At 40.0% G+C, this 17,844-nt stretch overlaps 1 protein-coding gene and 1 long non-coding RNA gene across 2 annotated transcripts; one reads left to right on the top strand and one right to left on the bottom strand.

The window, feature by feature from the left end:
• LOC146670094 (uncharacterized) lies at positions 1-6,734 on the top strand. The gene is made up of 2 exons (XR_014911753.1): positions 1-2,416; positions 2,513-6,734. It is a non-coding gene; the product is annotated as an uncharacterized LOC146670094 (long non-coding RNA).
• A 1,188-nt stretch (positions 6,735-7,922) lies between these two features.
• On the bottom strand, positions 7,923-15,585 carry prxl2b (peroxiredoxin like 2B). Its single transcript, XM_085406805.1, has 7 exons — positions 15,388-15,585; positions 14,787-14,991; positions 14,514-14,565; positions 13,414-13,477; positions 13,244-13,319; positions 11,860-11,978; positions 7,923-8,307 (listed from the first exon to the last, which is right to left on the bottom strand). The coding sequence occupies exons 1-7, from the start codon at positions 15,448-15,450 to the stop codon at positions 8,281-8,283; spliced, it is 606 nt and encodes a 201-aa protein (XP_085262931.1). The 5' UTR covers positions 15,451-15,585; the 3' UTR covers positions 7,923-8,280.
• Between the last annotated feature and the right edge of the window lie 2,259 nt (positions 15,586-17,844).

Raw genomic sequence — 17,844 nt, 5'->3', positions numbered from 1 at the left:
GGTTATCCTAGGGCAGGTGGTAATAGCATGATCTGAAATGACAGAAGGGTTAGAGTTTGAATAAGCTGTGACAGAATCTTCTCCCAACGGAGGCCAGAAACTAACACAGCCAACCCATAGTGGACCACCAGGAGCAGTCATGTAGAAGATAAAGGGTGCAGGCGGACAGGCAGGAGGGACGAATGGTCCTGCTGGAGAAGTTGAAAGCAGAGCTGGGACAAAGAGACGGGACAGTTGCTCAGAGCAGGATACCTACTCGCCACTGTGCAGCTATTTTAGCTTGAACCTGATGTCACCTGATGTGAGGATAATGTCTTTATATTCCTCAGTTCTCAGTGTTTTTTGAACCAGAGAGATAAAACACTGATAGTTCAATTCAATTAAGTTTTATTTATACAGCACCAAATCACAACAACAGTTGCCTGAAGGCGCTTTATATTGTAGGGTAGACCCTACAATAACCAGTGTTGGGCAAGTTACTTTGAAAAAGTAATTAGTTACTAGTTACTCCTTCAAAAAAATAACTGAGTTACAAGATTCTGAAAGTAATTAATTACTTGAAAAGTAACTATTGCGTTACTTTAAAAAAATGTTTAACCCTCTGGGGTCCGGGGATAATTGGCCATTTTTAACCACTTTTGATGTTCCCTCCACATTTCACCTTTAAAAACTATTTACTTTGCCTTGTTTGGTATCATTCTTTTCAGCACAACCTCACGTGTCTGAATTTACAGTTATGTTTTCATGTTGACATACTGTATTAACACAATTGATCTAAAATCAGACAAAAAACATAAAATCCGAGTAGAAAAAGTTATATTTTTTTACTGTAACAACCAAAAAACATGTTTAATGAATCATATTTCATAACTTTAAATGCAAATATAAATTCTCCATTTTAAAATCATATGCACAAGTTTTGCAAACAACAAAGTTATTTGCAGCCATTTATCTTTTACCCCCTTTTCTTTTTAATAACCATTCAAACAATCAGCTGTTCTGCATTCAATAAGATGCCGCACAAATTATTTGTGCCACTCCAAATATTTCTGTCCACTATAAAGGAGAACATCACAGCCTGATACCTGCAGGTCTGAGAGCAGGTGTATCACTCCTGTTTCTACCTGGAGACAGCAGTCACCTCATTGTTCTGACACACAACACAGAACTATCCACAACACTACACACTAACTCCACAAGACACATTAACTACACACTCCAAACACGCTAAACGTCACAAATCTCTCACATCTCAAAACTCACTCCGTTAGCTTGATAGCATAATTGCCTAAGTCATTTTTTTGTGTTTTCGGAAAACAAGAAAAAACTAATTTTCTAAATATCACATGCATATTTTTAATTGATATTTTCACAGAACATTTAAGTATATGTGAGGAAAAGTATGGAAAAAGAACAAAACCCAACATCATTTCTTTTGTCTAATAAAAGTGACTTAGGCAGATTATGCCTATGACTTAGGCAGTTTTTCTTCAAACTATAAAATGAACATGACATACTATAATGTAACCATAACACACTGTAACTTTTCAATTTTAATCACAAAATGGCAGCTAGAGTAAGGAGACTTACTCACTTCACCTCACCCACCCATTAATTTGCAGAGGAGGCCTGTAGGCTCATAAAAGAGGTGTGCGTGTGTCTATGTGTGTTTGTATCTGTCTGTGTGTGTTTGTCTCTCTCTTCTCTCTCTTTCTCTTCGTGTGCGGGTGTGTGTGTGTGTGTGTGTGTGTGTGTGTGTGTGTGTGTGTGTGTGTGTGTGTGTGTGTGTGTGTGTGTGTGTGCGTGTGCATGCGGGTGTGTGTGTGTGTGTGTGTGTGTGTGTGCATGCGGGTGTGCATGCGTGTGTGTGTGTGTGTGTGTACTATTTGGTAGGCTATGTATACTACTGATGAGGAAGATCATCATAGTACTTGTGGGCCACTCTTGGTAGTACATTTTTCATTGACTGTAAGTCACTGTATTTCCTCAGGGTGATGGGCAACTGAGCAGGAAAGAGTGGGATCCACTTGAATGGCTTGTTGTCGGGTATGCTGATGCGCCGAGGCAGGTCTTCCCAGTCAGATTCAAAATCCAGCTTGTACCTGATCCGTCCATCAGTCAAGTACTGCAAAGCCCGGAGGTCATGGACTGTGGGGTCCCCAACTTTTTTGCCGGGTCGAATATTGGTGACATAGGTGCCAGATAACTTCATGAAGTCATTGTGGTATAGTTGAGTCACCCTGTATGGGGATGGATTAATGCGTGCAGCCTCAAAGATGACAACGTAATCTCGTGGAGTGTAAACGTCTTGCACAATGCGCCGTTCAATTAGACTGTGCATGGAGTCACACTCCATCTGTGTGTGGCCTGCAACTAGAAATTTCTGCTCAATGCTGACACCATGCTTCATGGCCAGGTAAAGGTAGGCGTTGCTGATGGTAGCACACCGGTTCTGATACCCGCAGCCATCACTCCAGACAATGACTTTCTCAATGTTTCTGTTGGCCTGTAGGACAGACTCAAAGTGGTTGGACTGCAGATGTGCAAAAACCTCACTGCTGAGGGAGCCTTCATGTTCTTCCCAAGCATAACAGTACCCATCTCTGTTGTTCATGTTGAAGCAGGTAAAGTTGTGCATCTGTAATTTAGTTTTGTAGTACATTGTACTTGCTTTTGTCTGGGGGCAAAGAAGAACGCGTTGAAGGTCCATTGTCCACACTGAAAGTGTGTCACTGGATTCATTTTTGTCTGCAGCCTTTTCAGCTTGAGCCTGACTCTTCAATCTCAAGTGTGTAGCAAGAGCATCCTCATCTGTATTTCCTACCTTGGCGCTTACACAGATGTCACATTGGTCTTTTTTTGGAATGAACACAGAGTAATCCTGCTCTCCAAAAACCTTCCGAAAGTATGTCTCACTCACAGCACGCTTTCCATTCTCATTGGCAGCATTCTGGTATTCCTTGTGAAGCTCTCTCAAAACTGTTCCTGGCTCCAGGAACTTCTTGTTCTGATAAGAGGGAACCTGGCGGCAGTAATGGGATGGGACTGTAGGTATTCCAGAGAGCCACTCTTTCAGGAAGGCCTGGTCTCCATCTGATATTGGCATATGAGGACCAGTCTTGTTGATCTTGGGGTTGGGCTGGGTATGAGTGTTGGGTTTCATGCCTGCAGTTAACCATGATCCAATGGTTCTCAGGGCAATACCAAGTGTGGAACAGAAAAGATTTTTGCACACAGGTATTTTGCATCTATCTGAGAGTTGCAGGTGGTATAGCAGAGATGTTGTTCTCCTTGAATCAACACCACCTTTCTTCTGTTTTATGGGCACATTTTCAACAACAGTCTGGATATACACCTTGCGTGTCTCCCAGGAAGGCATGGACCAGAAATTGTTGAAGATTCCTCTTCTCTCAACTTCAGTCAGTAGCTCACAACTTCTTTTCGTTGACTTGAAGCAGTGCTGTGATGTGCATGGTGGGCCCATGGCCTTTGGTGGTCTCTCCTGTCCCATTGTATTCTTGTAATTCTCTCCCTTCAGACGCTTTTCTTTGATGACATTTTTCTTCCACGTATGGGGCAGTGGACGCTTGTGACGAACAGCAGAAGTGCTGGGGGTTGGACTGGCTTCCTCTTCCTCTGCTTCCACCTCCCCTCCTTCCTCTTCCTCCCCTTCATCTTCGTCTCCTTCCCCTTTCTTTTCCTCTCCTTCATCTTCCTCTCCTTCTCCTTCCTTTTCCTCTCCTTCCCCTTCCTTTTCTTCTCCTTCATCTTCCTCTCCTTCCCCTTTTCCTCTCCTTCATCTTCCTCTCCTTCCTCTGGCTGCTTATCAGTCTGTTGCCCCATATCAACATAATTTCCTCCTTCTCCCTCATCTATATCCACCAACTCCTCTAAGTTCACATCAACTTCCTTTCCTGATGATACAACAGAAAATAAAATGCTGTTGGAGTATCTTAAAATGGTAAATCAAGATGACATCTAAATCTACTTGTGTAGTCAAAATGTCTGCTATGTAAAAAAAAAAAAAAAAAAAATCAATTTGTACTATTAATATCAAATCAAATCAATTTATTTTTGTATAGCCCAAAATCACAACAACAGTCGCCTCAAAGGGCTACATGAATATTACTGGCAATAGAGTTCAACCAGTATCAGTCATTTGAACACAGTCAATATAAAGTCCAATTTAACAATTAACAATGAACCCAGGGCGTCCCCCGTCCTTAGACTCTCCTCCTAATAAAAAGCAAATGTTTGAAACATAATATAATTTGCAAACTTGCTGAAAATGCTCAAATTGCCTTTGAAATTGCCAAAGATTTACTCTGGTAGCATGCTGCTGTTAGCTAGCTGCTAGCTTGTACTACATTACTATGCTAATGCTACACTACTAACGCTAATGTTAGCTAGCCATCATACTTTGTTTGCAACAAAAAAGTAATCTTTTAACATGGTCATAACCTCTTTGATTGAATGAAAATACATTTAGTGACCAAAAAACTAAAAAAATATGAACTTTTACCAGATGTAAATGAATCAAAAAGAAGAGCAAGGGCTTCACTTGCGGTCAACCTCTTCTTCTTATCAGCCATTTTGCATACATCAAAACTGCCTAAGTCAAATTGATTGTAGCAAAACTGCCTAAGTCCAATGGTAAAACTGCCTAAGTCAAATGAATGACTTAGGCAAGTATGTTTTTTGACTCTTATGAGTGTTGTGATTGGCCAATGACATAGGCAGACGGACAGGATGATGCAGCAGTGGTAGGGGAGTAAAGTTAGGCAAAAATCTCAATTTGACCAAAAAATGACTTAGGCACTTATGCTATGAAGCTAACGACTCTCTCTTTTTCTGCTCTCTCTCTCTCTCACTGTGACTCCTAAAACTTCCCCCTCTTCCTAAACAACCAAATCTCATGTTGCCATATCATTTTTTGATTGGTCGACTTGGTGCATTTTTCCACCAACACGAAGGGGCTGGGTTTTTTTTGTTTTTTTTTTGGTCATAAGCAGCAAGTGCTTACTAGTGCTGTCCTTAGACAGTAAACGTGATGAAACTATTCAGGAAAAACACCGGTGTATATATTGTTTATCATGACTCTGGTTTTACGTGGCCTATCAACACAATTTAAAAACTGGTATATATCACCTTGTATGTCTTTAAGTGGTCATGTGATTGGCTTACCATGACTACTTTATTCTTCCTCAGTCAAACAGCAGCACTCATGCGATCGTTTTGCCCCCTTAGCTCCAGGTGTTGTGCTAGAAAGTGATCGTGATTACAGTCCGTGGGAGCGCGCGCAGCTGCTTAAAGCTGTAGCGCCCAGATTACTTACGTAGTCAGCTACTTCCGTGCAACTGATATAAGATGCGGTAAGCTGAACACAGCTTCAACCGTCTGTTGAAAAATAGTAACGTGACCGCATTTTCTTGTTAGTAACGGTAACGGCGTTGTAACGATAGAGACAGTAATTAGTTAGATAACCCGTTACTGAAAAAAGTAACACCGTTACTCCCATCACTGACAATAACACATACAGGACTGGACAAAAGATAGAGGAGAACGTCAACGACACTGGCAGGAGTTCAGGTATTTGGTGAAGACCATGCACTCCAGGTTCCCGTCAAAAGTCAAAAAAAGGCTACTCTCAGCCAATCTCTGTGCTCCTCCAGAGCAAGCTCCACAGCTGTCAGTTCACAGTTGTTAGCATCTTCTGTTCTTTCTTTACCGGAAAGCTTCCAGCAGAAAATCAAAGGTATATGGATGGACATACAGTGAACGGTCACTCCCAAAGTTTGTTAAAGTCCTGGAAGTGCCAGCTGATGAGCTTCTGTATGTCACCAACAAATATGAGTACAAATGAAACTGTGAATCAACATGAATTGCGAAGTAGGAAAGAATCATGACAGACTCTGGTCAATTTTAATTATGTTTTATTTAGCATCAAAGGTAAAGAGCCTACAATAACACGGAGAAGCAGAGTGATACTGTGTGATGGCATTTGAACATGTCAGACTGTAAGCATAATTTAAACCAAGAGCAGTAGAGGGTCACAAAACCGTGTGACCCTCTACTGCTACTGAGCAGTACTCTACTGAGTGACCGACAGGTGCATTTTTAACTACTAGAGAGGGCGTTTTCTTTCTATAGCTTTAGGCAATTTTAGTTCCCTTTGGACTGATATGCGATTTCCTTCTGTTTCAAGTTTTTTTTATGCCGAGCCCAGTGAGGTATCAGTCCTCTGCTAACTTTCTCAAAATGTCAGATGTTTCCTTTGAACAACATCGCACATTTTAAAGCGATGCTGGGAGATGGTTAGAAGACAAACAGTTTAAACTTCATGTTTTGTGCAACAAGTTGTTAACTGAACAAGGGTATAACAAATAAAACGTGTTATTGTAGATGCTTGATGTTCTCCACGGAGGAAAATCAGGTACAGAAGAAAGTGTGTCTTCACTTAGTTTTAGCACCACATTTACCTAAATTGTGAAATTGTGTCGTTTTGAAGTTACCAACTAGAAACGCATTTTTTGCTATATATGAACATGTTTCAACCTGTATACCCATTTAGAGTTTATTTAGCTAAATGAATATTTATGAAATATTATTGCTTTGCAAGATTCCAGATGTTTAAGATGTTTTATGAATGTTCCTGCTGCTATGTAATTATCTAGACTGCTATTTTTGTGACTCAGATATGTTATTATTGCCATTAAAGTGACTGTCTCAACTGGCGCAATCTCAAGTCTCTCCTTTAAAAGTGCAATTTATTTTTTTAACATAAAACATGACTAAATCTTTTAGAAACCATTCTCAAACTGCAAAAGACTAAAAGATGGACACAGCCACAACTGCATCACCCATCGGTTTGTGCACTACCTTTATACACCTCATGGCTAGCTTAAGGCCGTCCCTATCTCTCTTTCTGAAACCAGGAAAGGCCATTTGTTGACAGGAAGGGAGAGCGCTAAATTATCAGTGAGCAGACTTGGTTAGGAAGGTCACAATTTCTGTCAGACAGCCGCAATAAAAATCCTCCAAATGGCACCAAGACAACACAATCTGGACAAGAAGTACAGTTCAGTTTGTAACTATTTTTTAAAGCCAGTAATTACAATCACTCACCACCAAGTTACTCTTGAACAGTAAGACCCTGCATAAATAAAACACATAAACAGACTCGGCCTGCAGACCATCACCTGAGTGCTGGTGATCCACTCGTTCCTCTAAACGTTTCAACTTTAAATAAACTCTTAAAAAATATATATTTGTTTACTGTTTACTCTTACTTGTGTCACAGGCTGGCTCAAGGAACTGACAGAGGAGAGGAAGACTTGAACTTTTAACTAAATATTATTTTCATAAAATGCAAGATAACCATAATATGAGGAGAGTAACTCAGTAACATCAGTGGAGTGCATGCATGAGGAAATAGACCAGTGTTAGGTATCATGACAGAGGGCCTAAAATATCATCTGAATCTATGTTACAGGTTTGTGAACTTGTCCAAAAATGATATATAGTAAATTTAATATATGAGCATAAAATGAATCAGAAGTGACATTTTTCTATAAAGTGAAGCTACAAAATGGGCCAATTTCAGCTTTAAATTATAAACAAAAAGAGCTGTAGGTGTTAATATTTGAGCCCTGTCAGTTTAGATTTTGTTTTTAAAGTAAATTTTTGTGGATTTTTATCTTTTCTCCTGAGACGACAGTGAAGAAAAGACAGAAGAGAGGAGACAGACATGCAGTGAACATTGTCAGAGCACAGTCAAACCCAGACCTCTGCATTAGCTTTATGACATATGGGTCACCTGCTGTGCCCAGTGAGCTAAAACAGCCTCCAGAGTGTTGAATTATTAATGAAAACAATTCTTCTCTCATATCAAGAAGTCAAATACCTCCTGACCCATTTTGAAAGTCTTTAAATGAAGTCAAAGGCTTTTTAATGAGCAGATATTGTTAGACACATACAAAGTAAAGCTTGTTCTTTATAAACTGGATATTAAAAAAAGACAATCACAGTGATGTAAACACAATTTAAATGTAAAATACCAGCTGTTGTAAAAACAAAGATTAGAGCACTCTATTTGTACCATAAACCATTACAGTTTATTAAAAAACAAACAAACAAACAAACAATAGATTAAAAACTGTGGCACTGGAATATTATTAGTGATTTAATACTTCATTGTCAATCATTTTAAACGGTATCCCACTTCATGAATCTTCCAAAGAGGCGAGACGTGCAGTTCAGGTACGAAGAGCAGCTCCGTCATCATCGTGTACAAACATCATCGTTGCACTGCAACAGATGACAAAGATGCATTAAACAATGAGAACAATAAATAATGAGCCTCAGCCATGTATTTAGGAGAAGCAGCAGCTCATAGATAAAGATGCCGCTCACCGATCACCTTTTGTGGATAAAGCTCCATCAATAGGAAGCCTTGTTTGTCTAAACACCGCGTCTTGTTTGCGGTCCCTCAGAGTGATCGCTCAAGTTAGAACACGAGTCATTCTTGTGGGAAATCTAGTTTGAGAGTTCCCAAACCTGGGCACAGATAGAAGAACCTCCAAAGTAAACAGAAAGGTTTGAGGAGAGACATTACTTCTAAACCCATGAGTGGTCTTAGTGGTTTTATCTGGACCAGCCTGTGACCTCTCTCTGTTAACAAAACATTGCCCGGGCCTTTCCAAACCAGACATTAGCTTGTGACTTTTACTCGTTCCTGACACATTTTGACCCCTCAGAGATAACAAGGTCTATTCTGTTGTGGGTTGCAGAGATGACATCGGCTGGTCGTCAGAGATCATGGGGACATGTTGCAATAGTTTCGACACGGTGGATTCTGTGGGAAGCGAGCAATAGCGCTCAGAGGCAAAGTGGTTGAAGAGCATGTGCTGGATGTGACGGGCATGTCGAAAGCCCTGACGATCACAGGACAAACCCTGCAGAACTTAAAGTGTTAGGCCCATGATCTGTGAGCAGTTTGTTTTGTGAATACACTAACATAAACCTAGGCCACATTTTTTTGAAATCTTATAAATCAAACTGAATTCTTATATCTTATACCAACACAGCAATCAATGCAGCTCATTCTCTGAAGCAGAGTTTCTCAAAGTATATCAAAGGTTCTCAGAGCTACAGCCATCAGGATGTGGATGACCGGAGGGGGCGGGGGGGATCTAAGTTGAATGAAAATGGTTGTACAGGAGATAAACAACAGTTTGCTGATCTGACCTTTACTTCATTAAAGTTCAGATTTATTGTTGTCAATGACTGATAAAAACTGACAGGTGTGGGGCTTCTTTTCTTTTCTTTTTTTTTTAGTTTGTGAAGAGAGAAGGAAAGAAAAATAAAACACTGCACTGTCTGTCTGAGACCTGTGCAATGCCTGCACTTACAAACTGATAACATATAAACTGCTGTGCTTAACTGATGTTAAAAAGACAGTTTTTTTGTAGCCTGAATAGGTGAAATGGGATGCATAAGTGTTACCATTTTCATTAAACACAACAAATGCTCTGATTTTGCAAAACTAATTTGTAAGTGTAACAATATGAACACTTAATCCTGAGATTATTCTTTCTTATCAAGAACACAAAGCCAGCGCAACTCACCCTGCAGAGTGAAGCAATACTGAAGCTTTGATGTTTTATGATGTTTTTATTACGACATGCTGATGTCAGCCTGTTATGGCGTCATATATATTACTCGATATGGCTTCTTGAAACTTTTTTAGAGGTCATCCTTGACCTTGGGTGCTGACTGTGAAAGTCAAGGTCAAATGCTTAGCCAACCTAGGTACTCCTGTCACCCAGGTTGAAAGACAATCCAAAAACAAAACACATGTGAGTAATATAAAGTTTTTACTGATTTTGGCCTGACCTTGATCCCATTTTCACCAAAATGAAATCAACTCCTTATTGTTATCTGCCATCACACAAAATGTGAATATGTCTTGAAACCTCTGAATGCTAGACTGCTAACAAACAGACAAACAGAACATATTACATACTCCATAGTGTTACTCTTGTAGATGTTTTTATTATAGACACAGGACCGCAATCAGCAGCTGGTTAGCTTATCTAACAAGTGCCTGGCTCTGTGGGAACATAATAAATACCACCTCAGAATAAGATGTGCAAAACCTTTTTTTTAAGTTTGGATACAGCAAGCCATTTCCATTCTTTGTGTTGTATTAAGCTAATTTTAGCCTGGCTGTAGCTTAATATTACAGTCCTGTTTCAATATTCTTGCGATGCCCCCAGCCAGAAAGCCAGATCTCTCAAGAGATTTAAGAGTAAATAGTGTTGTTGGGTCTTGTACGTTAACATAAACTAGTGGTTTTGCAATAGATACTAAATTCCTGTTTGCAGTAAGCAAACAGTTAAAAAGCAGGCACAATCTGTCACTAAAAATGTGTTAAGTGCTGAGACTTTGCATATAAACATAATGATGGTAGTGCAGTAAGCAAACAGGAACTTATGTTATTGTTAAAAAATTCCCTATGCAAGCAGACTACTTAATACTACATAGCCTCCAAAAAAAATACATCCCATGATTTAAAAGGTTCATGATTACGGAGGAATTTTGATCCTCTCCCTTTGCAACAGTCATTGTTGTAGATTTACTGCTGACTGGAATCATTGGCCCTGTCCTCTTGTTACATTTCTAGGAAAATCCAAGTCAGGTTACGCTGTAATTTACGACGTAGGGTTTCAAAAGGGTTTGAAGTTACTGCTGAAGCATAATTCCCAAGTAAGTGCTCAACTTCAAATTTGAAGTATCTGAAATCTAAGCAGCGCTTCATCACAGTGGTCGTAATCAATGAGGAGAATCACATGGATGCTACAGCGAGCCTCTAGTGAGCCTATTGCCAGTCGCATGGTGGAGGAGAAGCGACGATTATGAGCTCGCTACACAATAAGGTTGAGTCAGGACATTTTATAGAAAACAAATCCTCAGTATAACCATTTTTGAAAAGGCAATAATGCTCTAATAACATATAATTCTCAGTTTTACACTTTAAATCTGCTGTAGTTTTAATATTAAATATCTGTAGTTTCTCTTTTTCATTCACAACATGTTTGCCTGCCACAGGCTGTTTATCATTTGTCTCTCAGTGGTAACCAATTTATGACACTGTCATGACAACACTGACCTTCCAGCTTCTTAAAATCCCACTGTGCACATTAGGTAAGAAAATTCTGAGTCGCCTCTACCAGAGGGTTTAAAAAAAAAGAAAAAGGATGTAAACAGGGCAAAATGATTAGGGTGGAAACCACATGAGGTAACAATGACCTCAACAGAAATGGTCACCGCAGCCAGTACTGCCAGTCATTCCCATGTCCTCTTACTAGACATGTCCCATTTCTGCTGTGCTGTACGAATAATCTACCACACATACACAATGATGATGGTAGTGATCAAGGACTTGCTAAAAAATATGAATTCCTCCATAATATAGTGATAATTTCAATCTGCAGAGCATTTGTGCTTTTCAGCTTGCACTACAGCACCGCTATTATATGGATCTGTAAAATAACTGCTGTGTTTTCAAGTACGGAGATCATCTTCAGTCAAGTTTAAAAGGTTTCGGGGCCTTTGACACAGACACTGACAGACCATGAAGATGCTGTAATAAGTGTGAAATTGTCTGTGAAGAGGATACTCTGATGCATTTGTCTCTACTGACGTAAAACAGACTCTGTTGAAAGAAACTGATGATTAGATCCGTCCAGTGTTTTCACACACACAATGACACCAGTTTGCTCTATCCCATTTAACCCTTTGCTTTACAGCTCAGTTCATAGCATCAATTATAACATGGACATGCATGGTATGCCTTACCACTGGCCTCTGTCCTTCTTTTACTGTGGCTGAGATACCCAGAGCCTTGGTAATCTCCTCCAAAGGCAGGTAGTCTCCTGGTGAATCTTGGATAAAGTGCAGTAGGACCTTTTCTCCACCTTTGCAGTGCAAAAATAAATCACTTAGATACTTTCATCATATAAACAACTTGCTGGCCCTGTTTATTACAATATAATAATGTAACTTTGCTTTGGTTGCCTCACTAGGGATCCTTTTTTAAAAGCAAAATACATGAAAATAAAAAAAATGCTACGGCACACACAGAACAGTATTTCAAACATGTATGTATAGTGCAGTTTGGTTTAACGCAAAGCTTCTGTTTGATAAACTACTTCCAAACACAGAAAAATGTTAATATTATAGAAATAGAACTTCACAGGGTTTACTGTGTAGGTGTTGAAGGACTTTTGGTGGAGCCAAGGCTTTAACACTGGGAGACACACCAGACAAAGTGACCCACTACCTACTCTACCAGATGCCTTTTTCCATAAGGACAAACTGTTCTACCGCACCGTAAGAAGACTTTGGCACACAAAGAGGGAGAATTAGAGTGACCAACCATTTTATTTGTATTGTAAAATTAATTGAATACTGTCAAAAAAACCTTTTAATATAGTCTTCGTTTTCCTAATGTTGTGCTATAATGTATATATGTAATGTATTTAGGACTGTGCCTTTTTATTTGGTGAGCATATTTGCTTTTATATGTTTAAATATAGCTAATAATCTAACCTTAATATATTCGAACAATTGAAAAATAATCCTATACTTCATGTAAATGAGCAAGAATAGTCAGCAGACCTGTGGAAAACTGGATTTAGAAGTAAATGCTGCGCCTGACTGCGTCACCATAATGTGATGCTGCACTGCCCTCTAGAGGACACACCACAAAAATGCAACTTAAAATGACAGAACACCTTTTCTGTACTCAGTGCCATACCACAAGGTGAATTATGAGGAAAATCCTCTAATTTGTCATATGTTTTAACTCCTTATCTCCTGAATGGGTACTAGGGGTAACCTCTGAACTGAACTGAACTGAGCCATTTCTGTCATACTTCAGGCCTGCTTCCAGAACAAAATACCTGGGTTTTCATCAGAAGTTAGCACGGATGATCCCTGCCTATACAGCTTACCATGGATGCCCTTAAAAACCTGAAACCTGTGCTAATAGTTGTCAAACCACATCTTTATTGGTACAGACTGAGGTAACAAAACTTGTCATTAGGGGTACAGGGGAGGTGGTCATATGTCATCTTTATTTGGTAAAGGTTTAAACAATCAGTGCCTTTCCACTTACTTTTACATAATCTTAAAATGGACCCTTGCACCCCTCCACCCCACTGGTGTCCACCCAGTTTACCTTTGGCCACAATGACCATGCCTCCACTCTGGAGCAGATCTCCTGAGAAGTTTCCCTGGATTCCTTCAGCGCTGGCCTGAAAAAAGCAAAAATTATCAGCTTGAAAAAGCCACCGTGTACCACTGCTCTTTTGTTTTTAATTCGTTTTTGAAAGTGACAAATATGTCTACCTTTGCTGCTACATCTCGTACTTTTTTCCCCAATGCTGCAGGAACCACACTTAAAGCGTTGTACCTGAATGGGAAAAGAATACAGTTTTTCCATTACAGAACATTAAATATTCGTGCATTTGATTTGATTTGATGAATGTTTTCTTGATTCCTGTTATGATCCCAAGATGATGTTTTAAAATGATTGGGTTGGTGAAATTTGTTTACTATAATGAATTAATTGAGTCAAGATCAATACTGTTTAAGTTACTCCTTTTTTTAGTAAGTTTGACAATTTAAAGCAAATCACATCTTGGTCAAAGCACTGGTCTTAGGAGCTTATCCGTTTTAGGTTTGCAAGAGGTAGTGCTGAACACTACCCCAGCTGTCATAGGGCAAGAAGCACTGTTCACCCTGGGTAACAAATACGAAGACAACAGCTCATGCAGACAATCGCCTGCCGGGGTGCATGGCTAATTAACAACAGCTAGTTAATTTAACACTGATTGTAGTAAAACCCATGCAAAACAAGGAATAGCATGTAAACCCCACACATAAAGGCCCCAGCAGGTTAAAACCTAGAACAGGGTTGTCACTTTAATCCTAAGTGGGCCACAATGGGTGAAACTCTTCTTTCTGTTAGTGTAAAGAGATTTAACTATACATTTAATTCCCAAGATCTTTTAATGCAAGAAGTGTAATTTAAACATTACATCTCTGTTTTTCTACGTGATTAAAAAATGCTTCTTTGGGCTTGAAATGAAAGACAGAAATTTGTAATATTGCAGAAGAAAATTTTGTTAGCTCATTGCACAGACTGCCCTTTAGTTATAAAATGGAAACATTTAGTTGATTCATTTTGCTTTTCTTTTTTTACTGTGAACCCACTATAAAAATCACAAGTTTCTATTAATTATTTATTCGTTTAAGTATTACATATTTACTTTGGTGTTGTCTCTTGGGGGGGTCCTTTATCAGTTACAATTCAAAAATTTATGTCCTCAATTTTTCCAAAGATGTTCAGTGGGCCAGATTGGAGTCTTTGTGCCTTGTGTTTGACATCCTTGACCCAGAACCTTCTTGGTGTACTGACATTAGCGCTCTACATTTATTGCACTCACCGTTTGAAGCCCAGATCCTTGTAGCATTTCTTTTGTTCATCCACATAAAGGGCTAAAAAAAAGGAAGCTGATTAATGATTATTCACAATCACACAGCAGGAGTGGCTGCTGACAATTTTGAATGCTCTCAGCAGGGAAGTTCTAGTCAGTTACAGAAGGCCTTTTTTTTTAAGATACTCTAGTCTGGTGTAACCTAATTTTTCGACAGCTTTTATAAGAACTTACCAAAAGATAAATTAATATGCACTGCACTGAATGATTAAGGATGCTTACGTCCTTTTAAAAAGCCTCCTTGCTTGAACTCCTGGAGCCCAAATTCTTCTGGTCCGACTCCCACTAGCGCTACCCCGTTGGCCCTCAGGTCTGGCTCCAGTTTGCTGATCTCTGATGCCGTCCACCGACATACCTGACAGCCAAACCTGCGCAGGAAGAAGAGGACCACGGGCTGGTCCTGCCACAGAGACTGGAGCTCTACTTTCTGAAAGACAAGCCGAAAGAAACAGCAAAACACACACACACACACACACACACACACACACACACACACACACACACACACACACAGTAAATATATGAGGAGCTGGCCCTGTGTGTTATATGTGCAAATGAAACGTTATGTCACAAGTGAACATCATCATTATGTCACTTTAAAGGCCTCGTTACTCAGCAGTTGTTTCAGTGCTGGGGAGGGGGGTGGGGAAACAGGTTTAATTTAGCTGCCTCGGCGGGGTAACAAGTCTACTACTTCATATCACAGCTTAATTTGAAAAAATAAAAAGGGGGTGGGGGGCACAAAAAAGCGAAGCAACTATCCGAAACGATAAATAAAGTCCACAGCTGTAACCCTCAGCAGCCGCCCATCTACGTAACTCACCTCCTCGCTTTCATCGCTCTTCAGTAAGTTTTTTCCAACTTTAGCAAGGTCGACTGACGCCATTTTCTCCGAGCCGGGTAAAAGACTCCAAAACACCACGAATTAAGTTCACAGATCAAGGTGACAAGCTTCGGGAGTGAGTGACTGTACAGTAAAGACGTCTGTTACACCCGCATAAACTGTTGCAAAACATCTACATCCGTATACGCCCACTCAACACGAACCTCCAATCATATTCAACTGGAACTGAAAACACAACCAATCAAGGGGCGTGCTACGAGTCGCTTTCAGCACGTGCAGAGAGTACTACAAGCAGCTTTTTTTCTTTCTTTCTGTTTTTTTGTAACACGGTGTAGTAGTTGTTGTTTTAAGATATCTGTTGATGCACATGTGAAGCATGTGCGGAACAATTTTAAGCTGACCCCATGCTCTGTGCTTACAGTCGTGGTAATATCTATATGTTGTGTAAGGTTCAGCACAGGTGAGCTCAAAGGTGGGATTTTATTGCATGGTCTCTGTTTACTCTCTTCGCTCGATTATATATCCATTTTATAGCTCTTTAAGTTCATCCCATGTCCCAGCCTTCTGTTTTCTATTAACTCCACAGCAAGTTGTGCCACTCCATCTGAAATCACCTCAGGCCCCGTGGGTAGTCTTTATCTGTCCTCTACCCTTGTGAACAGAGATCTCCGATGTCGTTCCTGGGATCTGCTGGAGCCACCCGCCCAGTTTGGGGCTTCCTGTCTGAGTGCTCAGATTACCACCGGGACCACTGTTGCCTTCACCCTCCACATCTTTTCGAGCTCTTCTCTCATCTCTGGTATTTCTCGAGCTTCTCATGTTTCTTCTTCCTGATGTTGCTATCACTTGGTATAGCTACATCTAGCACTATAGCCCTCTTCCTCTGCCACGTGTGATTAGATACTCATCACCAGTTTGTCCCTTTGTATCTGGAAGTCACACAGGATCTTAACTCGGTCATTCTCAACCACCCTAGGGGGATGTGCTATTTTGACCTCCAGACTTCGAGACCATATTCGGCACAGATGTTTTTGTATACTATGCCAGACACTTGCTTATGGTGTTCCATGTATCCCCTGCTTGCTGGCATCTTGCGCCCTACTGTTATGTGCTAGATTGTCCAAAGGACATCTTTGCAGAGCCTGCACCTGGGGTCTTGGCTGATGTGGTCGACCCCACTGCAGAGATACTTTTGACAAAGGTGGGAAAAAAATCTGAAATGATTAAATTCCTATGTACACATTTAAGATACTGTTGTCTTCACTTTCTGCTGCTTATTTTACTGATTTTTAGAAGAAAATTGTTTCTCTACTTACTGTAGATCAGCCCAATTACACAATGTAACAAAACCTTTTTCCTCTGTATATTTCTCGGTTGCTCATGTCTTAAATGTAGAGAAAAAATATTATTCTTTTCAGAATGTTCTCTCTTGTGACCAGGACAGTAACATTTTCTATTCTTTCTACTTCATTGTGTTATGAGACATCACTGACTATGTTACTTGCTACCTTAAACAAAAAAAAGTCTGTTTCTATATCAATGGGATGTGTGTAAGATGTATAATATTTGCGGTCTCGTTCTGCTCACTGCTCAGGCTGGTCAAGGCAGATGGCTGCCCCTGCCTAAGTCTGTTCTGCTGAAGGTCTTCCTGTTAAAAAAAAGTTCTTCCTTCCTGCTGTTGCCAATTATTTGCTCATTGGGTCATTGGGGGTTCTTTCTCTCTTTTAAGATCTTTAGCTTACAATATAAACCAACTTCAAACAACTGTTGCTGGGAAATGATTATATAAATAAATCAGCATTCAATCTAACCAGTTCTCCAAATAGAAACCATTTCATTAAAAAGATATCAACCTCAGTAACAATAAATTTAATACACTATACCTACGGGGGTGTTTCCATCTCTCATGTACCAAGGTGAACATCCTGCAGGCCAGATTAACCTGCTACAAGTCAATTAGACATAATGAGCCTGTTATCAGAGGTGGCCCTAAAACCACTTTAGTATTTCTGCAGGGACCAGAGCTATCTTTCGTGCTGCCATTTTAAATAAAGGGCGGTCGACTCCTTAAATCTTGAAGGAGCTGTTAAAGAAAGCAGCCTTACATCCACCTGCTGATCTGGGAGCGGCCTCAACGACACACCAAACTGAAACCCCCATCTGCTGTTATTTCCCTCTGTCAGTGCCAAACATCTAATCCAGGTGGGACTGCTCATGCAGAACAAGTACTGTTTTACAAAACATGCATTTTCAAATGTCATAATGCAAAAAAGTGTGAATTTGCACAAGACTTTAGGCCAGCTACAGTTTACCTGAGTATTCTTGATATGACAGCTCTACGTGTATCCTAGCAAAAGGTTCTGTAGCCATTTGACCTTTCCTTTAACACAGTCCTCTCACTCACTGCTAATGAGGGGTCTAACTGTGCCAGCAGCA

This window comes from Rhamphochromis longiceps, linkage group LG5 (genome assembly GCF_057381845.1).
Source record: "Rhamphochromis longiceps isolate RC_006_pf linkage group LG5, R_longiceps_female_GT1.1, whole genome shotgun sequence".
In the NCBI taxonomy this organism is placed as follows: Eukaryota; Metazoa; Chordata; class Actinopteri; order Cichliformes; family Cichlidae; genus Rhamphochromis; species Rhamphochromis longiceps.
The sequence above is the reverse complement of the archived record's forward strand: the minus strand, read 5'-3'. Positions and strand labels throughout refer to the sequence as shown.

Excerpts from the sequence above, each read along its gene's own strand:
- prxl2b (XM_085406805.1), bottom strand. The coding sequence starts at position 15,450 with ATGGCGTCAGTCGACCTTGCTAAAGTTGGAAAAAACTTACTGAAGAGC. Across the intron at positions 13,478-14,513 it reads AAGGATCTGGGCTTCAAACG|GTACAACGCTTTAAGTGTGG; the intron begins GTGAGTGCAATA and ends TTTCCCATTCAG. Across the intron at positions 11,979-13,243 it reads CATGGTCATTGTGGCCAAAG|GTGGAGAAAAGGTCCTACTG; the intron begins GTAAACTGGGTG and ends TGCACTGCAAAG.